The sequence below is a fragment of the Vitis riparia genome, chromosome 8 (assembly GCF_004353265.1).
Source record: "Vitis riparia cultivar Riparia Gloire de Montpellier isolate 1030 chromosome 8, EGFV_Vit.rip_1.0, whole genome shotgun sequence".
NCBI lineage: Eukaryota > Viridiplantae > Streptophyta > Magnoliopsida > Vitales > Vitaceae > Vitis > Vitis riparia.
The window spans coordinates 1086384-1099226 of record NC_048438.1 but is presented as its reverse complement, the minus strand read 5'-3'; the positions used below and the strand labels follow the sequence as shown (position 1 = coordinate 1099226).

General features: G+C 34.8%; 2 protein-coding genes across 2 annotated transcripts; both read right to left on the bottom strand.

Moving 5' to 3' along the window:
• Positions 1-678: 678 nt before the first annotated feature.
• On the bottom strand, positions 679-2555 carry LOC117921090 (protein PHYTOCHROME KINASE SUBSTRATE 4). Its single transcript, XM_034838887.1, has one exon. The coding sequence runs from the start codon at positions 2424-2426 to the stop codon at positions 780-782; it is 1647 nt and encodes a 548-aa protein (XP_034694778.1). The 5' UTR covers positions 2427-2555; the 3' UTR covers positions 679-779.
• A 2566-nt stretch (positions 2556-5121) lies between these two features.
• Positions 5122-11465, bottom strand: LOC117921249 (14 kDa zinc-binding protein). The gene is made up of 5 exons (XM_034839089.1): positions 11291-11465; positions 9837-9894; positions 8917-9006; positions 6005-6122; positions 5122-5413 (listed from the first exon to the last, which is right to left on the bottom strand). The coding sequence occupies exons 1-5, from the start codon at positions 11437-11439 to the stop codon at positions 5346-5348; spliced, it is 483 nt and encodes a 160-aa protein (XP_034694980.1). The 5' UTR covers positions 11440-11465; the 3' UTR covers positions 5122-5345.
• Between the last annotated feature and the right edge of the window lie 1378 nt (positions 11466-12843).

Genomic DNA, 12843 nt, shown 5'->3' with positions numbered 1-12843 from the left:
TTTTTTTTTAAAAAAATGCTAATTACATACTTTCTCATGAAATCTTTATAATATCTTTTTTTTTCACTCTATTTTTTCATATTTATTAATTACTTATAGACACTTTAAATAAATTTGAAAAGATAAAAAAGTGAATAAAAAAATAAAATTATAACTATTTCATGAAAAAATGTGTAACTAGTATATATATATATATTTGAGGTAAAATGGAGAAAAAGGGGGAAAATGAAAAAATAATGTGTCATTGGTTCACCCATGTCAAGCTAATAACAAATGTACAAAACATGACGAAGGTTCTCGACTTATCTCATTAAAGATTTAAAAAAATTAATTAATTAATTAATTGGGTTGTAGGAGAGAATAGTTTGAAGACTATCTTGGAATTTCTTTCGTTGTTAGTATTAGAGTGCATTCTTTAAAAATTATATATAAAAATCTATTTTTTTTAATAGTGAAAGTGAAAATCATGATATTTTCAAGAAAATAAAATAAAAATTATTTCTATTTGGTTTATACATGCACATAGTATAAACATTTTCTTAACAAAAATTTAATTGTATGGTATTTTCACTAGATTTATTAAAAAAAAAATGAGATTGAAAAGGACTGGTCAAATAGATTGAAGAGGAAGAAAAAGAAAGGATTATTGATCATTAATGAACACGTAAACAAAGGGAAGCATACAAGGTAGTGAAGAAGAGTACAAGCAGAAGGCGGTGGATAAGAGTGTTGTCTATTTTTTAAGAATGTGGAAACAGTGAGGGAGGAGAGGGCTCTCCCTATGTTGCAAAAGTTAGGGACAAGCGAGCGGAATGAGACCTTGCGAGGGGTGGCTTATTCACCACCCCTGCCCTACTACTCACATGCCTAGACGTTGAGCTACCTATGTACCCTGGCCCCCCTCCTCTTCCCCACTGTCCCTCCTTCACCGGCGTCGGCCCCGGCCCCACGCTCACCGCCTTCTCGCATCGACAGCTCATCAGCATCCCGTTCCCCCGTCGTCTCCCGCCCCCACCCCCATCGTTGTCGTTGAAGCCGCCATTGCCCAGTCTCTGTAACTCCTGTCTCATTAATGTCACATCATCTACTATGTCTGATGCCGACACCGAGAAGTTCGTCACGCTGCCACGGTCGAATCCTTCGGCCGTGGTCACGCTCCAGTCAATGGACGCCTCGCTCGGCTCGTAGCACTCCGTCGGGGCGACGGACGGAGTGGCTGGCTCGTCCAGGCTCCGTCGGCAATACCCGAACCGCCGGGATGCATCGTCGAGGGAGTCGCGGCGGTGGTACATTGGGTAGTTGGTCGCGGTGGTGGTGGTCGTCTGGGTGGTGAAGCTCTCGATCTCGAACAAGTCCGAGCTGGCATCGCTTGCCACGTCGTCGTCCATGGCCGTGCCCCGCGACTTAGGGCTCGCCGAAAACGTGAAGCTCCTCCGTTCCGCAGCTGCCGGATTGGATGCGAAGATCCGGGGTGGGATACTGTCGGTTGATTTCCGGGAAATGCAGTCGTCGGAGGGGCGGAAAATCTCCAAGGAGTCGCGCGGAGGGTCTTCAAGGGGAATGGGATTACGTGCGGAGGTGAACACCAACTTCACCGGCGGAGCTTGGCTGAGAATGGGGAATGAAAATCCAGTTCCGGAGGCCAACACCCTGCGAGCCAATTGGTTGGAGGGAAAATGGGTTGCCGGTGGGAATTTGGGAGGACTGGGAATCAAATCATGCCTGTCTGCCCAGTCCCGGCCGTGGCCGTGCGGACTGTCGAGACTTTTTGCTGACTTTTTGGACACTTTTTGCAGGGTGTTTCCACTCAATCTTTCTGTCGGCCTCTTGGGATCCGATCCAAGATTATGATTCAGGCGGATTGGTGACCTGGGCTCTGACACTTTTTCCTGAATCTCAACCGCTTTCTTCCCCGAACACGGGCATTTTCTCCCAAAAAACCATTTTCTACCCCACACATTCTTCTTCTCACTACCTATGCTTCTCACGCTGACACCAATCGTCCCCGGAGGATTACACAGAAGCCCCGTCTGGCTGTTCCAGCTCGCCTCCGACGAGGCCGTCGGGGTGGCGTGGAAGGACCGGGCCCGGTAGTTCCTCCCGTACCCCTCCACCGACGACACCGAAGACGTCCTGGTGACGAACTGGGACTCGCAATGCTCCGCCCCAACCAGCGCCACCCTCTTGCTCTCCCTCTGCTGATGTTCACTGCTCTCGTTGAAGTACTTCTGGGCATCGAAAATGCTGATCTCGGAGTCCTCGGCGATGGCTGGGACGTCCTTCTTGGGGGCGGAAGTGAGGCCGTCGGGGTTGAGGTAGGCGGAGAAAGACGCATCCCTGAGTGGGGCTGTTTTTGGAAGGTAGGAACAGTAGGGAGATGGAGGCAAGGGTCTGTTGAAGCTTTTCATGACGGTTAGCCTTTCCATTTCTGGGTGTGAATCTCTCTCTCCTTTTTCCTTTGTGGGGAATCAAAATCAAAGCCGAAGGAATTTATGGGAAAATTGAGATGGAGAAGTGGGTGTTGGGTTTGTGAAATTCATGCCAGCTGCCACTGGTATATGTATATGTAGGGTACAGGGAAATATTTGTACTTGATCGTGTTTGTTTCTCGGTAAAATACCAAGCAAAAAAATATATTAATAAAAGAAAATATAATATAACTGAAGTAAGTTAAAAATTATCTATTCTAAAATTATTTCAATTCTTTAGAAGGGAAAAAAATTAAAGTTACTTTATTAAATTTAAATTTTCTTCATTTTTTATTTTATTTTTTTTCATATTTTTATTTAAATTTTTCTAGAATTAGACAAAACATAATTATCTATTTGATAACTATTTTAAAAAATAGTTTTTGTTCTCCAATTTTTATAGAATAAAAATTTGTTTGAAAATTTAAAATATTTTTAACTTATTTTTAAATATGTTTTAAAAATATTTTATTTTTAATTATTCTATAAATTTGTATAATAATTTATTAAATCAACCCTTAAAAAATAAATGAAAAAACATAAACAATTAAAAGATATTCTTTGAAAATATCAATATTTTATATTTATACAAACAGAAAACAGAAAATAATTTTTAATTATTAAATATGTTTTCTATAATTTTTATTCTAAAGATTAAAAAATTATTCTAAAAAACAGTTGTAAACCCTAAGTATCTTATTATGAATATATCATTTAGATATTAATATGTCATAATCATTTTTCTTGAAATGTTGAATATTATTAAAAATTTGTATTTGGTTTCTAAATAAAAGGATATGTTATAAATATCTTATGTGCAAAGAAAAGAAATTCCACAACCCATTTTTTTTTCTTTATTTACTTAAGCATAATTTTTTGCATTTTCCAAATAAAAATGATATATTAATTTTTAACCTATTGTTTATTTTCTTTTCCTTATATTTTGGTTCAAAATTTTCAAAAATTAAAACCATCTTCTTAGTACATATAGAAAACTTTTTATTTCTTCAAATTTTCTATATATATAAAAAAAAAAACTATTTTTTTTGTTGCTAAATATAACATAATATAGAATAAAAAATAATAATATATCATATCTTATATCTAGTTGGTAATAAGATAAGTTGTCACGGCGTTTATCATATCTTATATTTGATCAACATGTGATAGGTCAAGTGGTATAATATATTATACACTTTATTTTCTATATTACTTATTTTAAAAAATGAAAAATTTTGATTAAAATTTTAAATTATAGTTAGAAAAGAAGAAACTAAAAATATTTATAATACTAATATATATTATTTAATAGATATAAAAAAATTTATATATTGAATAATATAATATAAAATTTTTAAATATTTTAATCATGACTATTATTAATAAATAATTAATTATTTATTTACTAAAATTTTAAGTTATTGAACAATTTCTAAATATCACAAGAGAAATTTCATATTTTTTTTATAGTAAATTTTGGAATGAAATAGAATTTTTATTTTAAATAAATGTCAAATATTAAAAATTATATATATATTTGGAGTTGTTATTATTTCCAATTTTATTTATAAATAAATATAATGTTTGTAAATATTGCTTGAAAGGTTGATATGCAAATTTCCATTAATTTTCAAATAACTTTTAAAATAATCAAAGGAATAAAATTTGACTAGAATTGTCAAATTTTGACCCTACAATTTAAAAATGTAATTTAATCATATCATATTTCCATGTGTTATGAAGGGTCAGAAATTGATTTTTAATTGTTGGACAACATAAATTTTAAAATTAATATAAAAAAAAATATTTATGTACATAAATAGAAAATATCTTAGGGGTCAAAAAAAATAAAAGGTGTTGGATGGATGGAGGAGGCATATATTTAATTGGAACAAGTTGGAGATCAAATCACCATAAAGTTGGAGATCAAATCACCAGAAAAGCTGTCCCAACTAAAATATGTACCTTCCTAACATGATTGATGACCAAATCATTCACACCCATAAGATCTTCTATCTATTTTAAATACCCTTCTCTATTAACATTCATCCATACTTTTAATCTTTAAAAAATTACAAAAAAATAAATGCAAATAATTGAGGATATGGTTATTTATTTATTATTTTTACCCTTCAAGCCACCAATTTTTTCCTTGGATTTCACAAGTTATCAATGAATATTGATTTGTTTCGTATCCCTTCTTCTTTTTCTTTTTTTTTTCTTTTTTTTTTACATTGATTTCATGCTTGCATAAATATTCAAAAGTTTTCATTGTAATAGTGAAATGTGAAATCTTCGATATTTATATTTCAACCTTATTTCTTCATTTAATAAACTATTTGTTGACTTTTTTTTTAATTAATTTTGAATGTAAAACATTTTTTTTTAAATAAGTTTAGGGACAAAGTGTCAAGACTTGTATGTGAGAGGACAAAATACAATATACGATAAAGGAGCTTAAACAATTCTTAAAATTAATTCTCGAACGTGTTCAAGTACTCAAAAATAAAAACAATTTTGTTTGCTTATTTATTGTAAAGGTATTATACGCTAATATATAAATTATTTTTTTTTTCTTCTTTTTATGATGACCGAGCGACCTTTCATGGTCGAGCTCTTCAGACTCTTCATGAGAATCCAAACCTCGGGATGCTAACCTCAAAGTAACTAATTTGGATATTCCATAACAGCAGAAACACTGAAGATACATTTCATAGTTTGGCATTCTTCAGCATCAAAATCCATAGAGGCAAAGCATTTAGGGTTCTTGAACATGGTCTACTTCCAAGACAAATTTATTCAATACTGATTTTAATTTTCCATAGACACCGACATATTGGAAGACGTACCATATGACACGTCCATGATAGCTTCAGCTTAGCCGGGAGGCCAGTTCATCTGTCGTCCGCCTAGAAGATGGACGTGAATGTGATAAACAGATTGGCCTGCAAAAATCATTTTTGCCTTAATATCGGGTTAAGAAAAGAAGGTAGCATTGGTTGCATCACTAGTCATTAAGTTTTTAAACCCAACATGGTATTAGAGATCTGCTTAACTAGAGACCTCGGGTTCAAGTCTTCCATTTTTATCAACAAAAATTTGTTATTTGTCTTATTACTGTATGTGTCATCCACACGCGGGTATAGGACCGCATGTGAGGGTGTTGGTAGTTCAACAATACGGCTGCAATGTATTAAAAAAGATGAACAATACTCAGAAATGGAGGTGGTGGTGCTGTGTGCTGGGGTGGGGTGGCAGTGATGGTGGAGGGGAAGATGGTGGAATGCCAGTAGAGAAGGTGGTGGTAGACACGATACAGCTGACGAGCAGTGATGACAGTTGCAGGATAACAAATTCTAGAAATAAAAACAAAGTTAAATGGAGAGGTTTTCATGATTGTTATCATTTATTTTCAGAAACACGAGACAGGAAATGGCAATGCAACCAAACCGAATTTTAGAAATTTTAGAAGTCAAATTTGAAACAAAATATCATTCAATTTCCAGCTCTGATAATGGAGAAGAATACATATTGGCATGCACTGGGACCATCATTGATCACAATCCGGAATCCATCTTCAAGGCCTTCTTGTTTAGCAACGAGCTTGGCAGTATAAAGAAGGTGGCCCAGAATCAGAGTGTGCCTCTCTTCAGCCTGGAAAATGAAGTCCATAAAACCACGAAAAACCATTAAAACTAGCCAAAGAGAACTTATGACGAAACACCATTTTCTAGCCGAAAATCGGCAATATTTTGACAAAATATCACGCCACAGAGGGACCCTAACACAATATATGTAGTGGAGGGAAATTTTCGGTTTTGTTCTGATTTTATTCAGATTTTCATTGCCATCTCGAGTAGTTTTTCGGGCCAACTGGTCAAAGAAGGGTCTCAAAATGAAAAGGGAGAGGAGAGCTTGGGAATCAAACCCTAGCCTCAAAGGAAATATAAACTTGTAAATAAAATTACTAACATTTTTAATATATATATATATATATATATATATATATATATATATATATATATATATAATCATTTCTTTTATATCTTGAATACTAGATAGATTATTATTTTATTATTAAAAGCGTTTTCAAATTTTTACATTATTACTAAATGTCACAAATTATATTTTACATATATTGTTTTTTTCAACAAAACAACTTCAATATGTATATTATTGCTAGTTGTTATCATTTCTTCAAGTTTTTTCTGAATATTTATATAAGTTTTGATTAATTTTCATTCCATTGATATTTTTTGTCCAAATTTCCATCCAACATTTCCATAAAATCTAACCATTGATATTTCCATAATTTCTGATATTTTAATCCTTGCTTATGTAGAAATGTGGAAAGACCAAAACTTGCTCCATTCTCAACATACAACACCTTTGAGCTTCAAAACTTTACTTCCTCAACATGGGGTTTTGGCTTATGGACTCTCACTTTTTTGGCTTTAACTTTCTCCTAGACCAAATCTTTTCATTTGATAAGAGGAAGGGCCAATACAAAAAGTGCAGAAGAGGGAACTACCAGTTTACACACAAATCATATAGGGAAACCTCAGTGGGGAAGAAGGAAAAAAGGAAAGAAAACCTGAGAAACTCTTAAAGAAGCAGAATGGAGAAGTACCCCTCTGAGCAATGATCTACAATTCAGGCTCCAATTAAGGATCAGTAAAGACCAGAAGTAATCTCCTAAGCTGACTGCTCAAGGTTGTTGTCCACAAAAATAAGGCATGCAGAATCATTTTCTTTGGCCTCCCACCCATTGTCTTCTACACCCTCAAAAAATTCTCCTATTCTTCTGCAGTTCCCAGGCAAAATAAGAACATGGTTGCCTGCCAACCATTCCTCCTCACCCTCTCCATTGACTTACCAACTCATCATGTGGTCCATGTGAGCTTGCCAGCATATGCTTTTGAGTTTCTGGGGAAATAGGGACTTACAGACTTGCCATATGGTCCATGTGAGCTTGCCAACATATGCTTCAGAGTTTCTAGGAAAACTGATAGATGATCCATGCTCTCCCCATCCTTCTAGCACATGCAAGCCTGGTTGGAGTGATTCTACCTCCTCTCATTGGCTGGACCATAGGTAAGCTCTGAGCTGTTGTGCATGCAAAGAAAATATCATTTTGGTAGAAACCTCGAGTTTATTTGGTCAGAAATCCTTCCACTCCACTTCTCATCATCTTTTTACACTAGGATTTAACCAATCGTTATCCAAGTCCGCCTCCATAGGAAAACCATCATCCTGGACTGAGCACACCTTTCACCATCTAAATGTGGTCACTAAATGCCATCATCAACTCTGACTACTAATCATGAAAATTCCACACTCCTCTTTGAAACTCAAATTCTGCCATCCAAGCCCCCTATATCCTCTGCAATCCTGTGTAATCTTGAAAACTCTCCTTCAATGGCCCCTCCTGCCACCACCACCCATCTTATGAGAAGGAAAGTATTGGATTCAACCAAAAACTTACTTCCATGGTCCCCACACACATCAAAACCTCTCAACTCCCTAGAATAACAGCACCGACTCTCAAACACAACCCTCCAACTACTATCCCTCTCCACAACAAACTTCCATAACCATTTTCCAAGCAAAGCCCTAGTCATCCTTTCCAAATCCCTAATAGCAAGCACAACCCCCAATTCAAGCCAATCAAACAACTCCCTCCTCGGCCTAACCCTTACAAGAGAAAACCCATCTCCAATTTCCCAAGTACTCCTAATTGAGCCTGGGATGAGTAGAATATGAAGTGCATAGGCATACTGTATGAGGAGCACCCTATTAAAAGTAACCCTAGACCCTATTGACATATAGTGCCTCCTCCAGTTGGCCAACAGTCTTCCAACGCTCTCCATAACCAGATCCCCACTGCGAATGCACCCAAGGGTAAGCCCCATATGATTCAATGATAGAGACTCTCCCAGATTAAATCTTAATAGGAAGCAATATTCAGTCTCATGAATAGCAGTTCTCTCAAAGTGCAAAGCACAATAACACTTGTGTCTGGGTGTCTTAACTCTTGAGTTGCCCTGTATAGAGGACAGATGAAAAAATATACTATAAAAATTATCATTTTACAGTGCCCAAACAAACAGTGTGAGATATGGAAAAAATTTACTTCTACTAGTACCATTCACTCAAGCATGTTTCCAATAAACATTCATACTAGTCTTGAATTTCAGGGTACCAAAATTCAGGATATGTTAACCTAAAGTATTAATAAATTTTGATAAATTTGCTAGAAACTAAACCGTTGCTGACAGCCTCTACCAGATGCTTAAACTCAATAGCAAAATGGCTTCTTTTTGGGGAGCAATTAGCAGCTCTTAGTAGTAATTTATGGGATCATTTCACTTTGCGCAAAACGAAACAAGTTACTAAATTAGTGTCCATGGAAACGTAAGGGAAAAAAATGGCATTTACGGAGTAATACCTTAGAGAGTCCAGTTAATCCATCCTTAACTTTGGGAATAAGCAAAATGTGTGTAGGAGCTTGGGGAGCTATGTCCCTGAAAGCAAGAACCTGTTGAAAAAAAAAAGATGGATGAAAGAAAAATAGCACATTCAATTCTGTTGGAAAAACTATATAATAAAACAAATGGGAAAAAAAGATCAACCAGCTTCTACAAGTTAAGAATAGAACATAAAGATGGCATTCATTACAATTTCTATTTTCACTGGAGACCTTGGACCATTGAAGCCTTCCCCCAAATCAACAAACTAGGAAAAGTCCTCCAAGCAAAACAAAGTTAACAAAGACCTTTCCCAACAACAGTAGCCACGGTATGGTTAATGGGACTGCAATTGGGTAGATATGCCATGATAAATTAAAAACAAAAAGTTCTTAAGGGAAAAAGTCATTCAAATGAGGACATAAATTGCACAATTTTTTTGAACACAAGGGTGTAAGATACATCCTACTTGGTTGTGAAGAATGTGATCAACAATTATACAGGACATTTGTACGAATTTGTTTAGTAAAACTGCATTAAAAAAACCCCCTCCATAGGACTAATAAGGGGTACATGTATGGTTAAGATTAGAGAGCACAAGAAAAAACCAGGCAACAGGAATAGATTATCTTAATAATCTTCCTGAAAATGGATGATTTCCCTGTATCCATAATGAAAAATAAGATGACACCAGAGAAAAATCCAAACCAATTCCAAATAACACTTCTCGTTGCATGTGATGAATTGAAAATTCTCAAAAATTCCAGAGTAGGGACTAAAATATACATGGAAAATCCAAAAGTACGACTCTTATATGAACAGTCAATTTGACCACAGATCAAATGATGAAAAATCTCTAGTAAAAGAGTCTCAATTAGAAAGGTAGTTAGTTTGATAATACCTTGTCATCCTCATAAACAATGGTTGCTGGGATTTCCTTGTTAATGATTTTGTCAAATCTGCAAATAAACACAACATACAATGACTTTCAGACCGACATGCTCATAAAAATATCCAAATTGAAAAACACAATCTAACACCCCTAGCAATTGAAAAGGAAAAGTAACAACTCATAAACTGGGGCATAAACATACCAAAAATTGTTCCACTTCCAAACCAACTGAAATTCAACTCTGATTTAAGTTCAAACCCCTTGATATTCTTTTAGTTTTAAGAAAACAACATAAGTTTCACTAAATTGATTCTACTATTAAATAAGCAATCAAATAAACCCCTAAAACTGCCCTTTTCTTTTTATCCTATTAACTATTAGGAAAAGGTGAAGAAAGGAAAAGAATCTGATGGCAAAATACAAGGAAAATGAAATGTAATGAAAAATACTTGAAGATTCTATACACTTTCAATAGCATTCTCTATTTAAAAAGTGAACAAAGTTGGATAAAAAATATAAAAGAAATTACTAAGATCATACTTGCTTTCTATTTTCCTTTTCTTTTCGTTTCCTTCCCATTTTTCTTTCACTAATTGTTTCCCCACTTTCCGAGGTCCAAGTGGAGCACTTAGGCTCCATTTGGGTCTAGAAATGGATGAGAGAAAAGGGAAGAAACATACCAAATTCTATCTAGAAACTAATCTTTTCTTCCACCATGTTTCAACAAGGAAAGAGAACAAAATAAATTACAAACTCTTTCCTCAAGTTTCAAAATGCATAAATTTGCCTCAAAATTTTCATCACGTTTTCTTTTCCTTCCCGTTTCCATCACTACTTCATTTTCTTTTCCCTTTTCCTTATTATGTCCCCCAGTGTGGTAGATATCGGAATTAGATTTTTTTTTAAAAAAACCGTCAAACGGACCACAAAACCATGTACACAAGAATTATCCTTGACAGTGCGTGATATTACAAAGAATGACGAGAAAATTTCCCACAAACTGCCCCCATATTTCCAGTTCCTACAACAACCCAACAAGAGAATTTGATTTCCCATTTCCTATTTCCTATTTCCCATTTCCCATTTCCCATTTCTCATTTCCCACGACAACCAAACAAGATAATTTGGTCTCCCATTTTCCATTTCCTGGTTGGTCTCAATAAAATTTTCCACCATTCCTTCCCCCAAGGTCGAAAATCCACAAATTCCCCCTAAGTTTCCATCATTTTTCCCAGTTCCCATACGACCAAAAACACAATTCAATTTTCCTTCAAAAAATTTCCCTTCCCCTTATCCAAAAACACCATTAGACTAATTTTCACCATTTTCTACACCCAAAAAGAGAAACCCCATTTCCACAGCAGAATCAACAAATCAGAACCCATTAAGAAAGAAGGAAAATCAGAAACAAAACCACAATCAGAAAAGAAAACGAAATATCTAAATAGAGTCAATAAACTTACATGGTTGGAGAATCAGAGGGAGTGGCTACAACAGCAGCCTCCTTCTCAGAAGCCATGTGGGCAGAAGACAAGTGAGAGGCTATGACGCCAAGGCGGCTGTTTATATAACCAACCCGACTCTGATTTCTGCTCTTATTACTGGGGTTCATGCCCTTTCCCTATTTCTTTTTAGCTTACCATCCAAGCACACGCTATTTTCAGTGGAGTTTGTCACCAATGTTTATTTGGATTATTCCTTTATTTTTTTTTCCAAGAAAGTTAGGTTCTACCCATAAATTTCTTTTTAAAAAAATGGTAAAAAAGAAGGAACAAATTTAATTTTATTGATTTGTAAAATTGAGTGTGCAACTTCTATTCTTAATTCTGCTGGAAACTTAGCTTGTGTCTACACCTAAACTTCGATTTGGGCTTGAAATTAGACCTTTGTATGGTCTAAACCCGGGTTTGGACCATGGTGTAGCTTGGGCTTAGGCTTGAACCATGGCAACGCTTAGGTTTGGACCTTAACTTGACTTACGCCGGGACCTTATCTTGATTTGAACCTAGGCTTAGACCTTAGCCTCGCTCAAGCTTGGACTAGACATTGGCTCGAATAATGCTTTCTAGTGTGTTAATGCTTGATCTCATATTCATATGTTCTCCAACCCTTATTAGTTTGAATTCTACCAATCCTACTTGTGTTCCCAAAAAAGGTAGGGAGGTTCATGAAAATATTGAGATATATCGAAAAAGATGTATATATATGAAAATATCACTACTATATCGGTGATTTCAAATATTTTTTAAAACATTTTTTTAATTCACGCACTAATATTATATTTACACTACATGAATACATTTTTAGAGTTGATGATTAAAAATTGGTTGTAGAAAATGGTTAAAAAATAATTAGGAATAATTTAAAAGTATTTTAGAAGTGAAAGATTTTGAAAAAGTTTAAGAGAAATGAATGAAAAAAATAAAAATTGATTTCATGGTATCGAGACCTCAAAAATCAAATTATGAAAGTATGTTCGAATATACTTTTGAACACACTATTTCTTTATCTTTATTTTGAAAAAAAAAATTGAGAATTCTTAAGCACAAATTTTATTTACTTAAAATATTCTAAATTACAAAAATATCATTATTAATAAATATAGTTTTAACACAAAATCAATGGCACATAAAGTTGTACCAAAGAAGTCAGGATTCATAGAGAACTCTACAAATCCATGGAAAGGCTTGGTGGCTCCAAAGGTTAAAAAGAGTTATAATAAAAAATAAATATTTAATTAAAAAAAATCACGTTCCTCACTTATTTGCATGTTTTTTTTTTTTCTAAAAGTTTAAAAACTATTTTAAAAAATAATTACCAAATAATAAATTTTTCTTGTTAACTTGTGCTAATTAAGTATGTCTATTCCATCCATAGATTCATTATTCAATGTGAAGATGGCAGTGACCTTCATGCCCATAGTGTAATGACTATAATTCTTACATTGAACAAACGTGTTCCCGTAGTCACCAAAATCAGTCTCGACCCAACCAACAACTGATCCTTTAGTAATCTC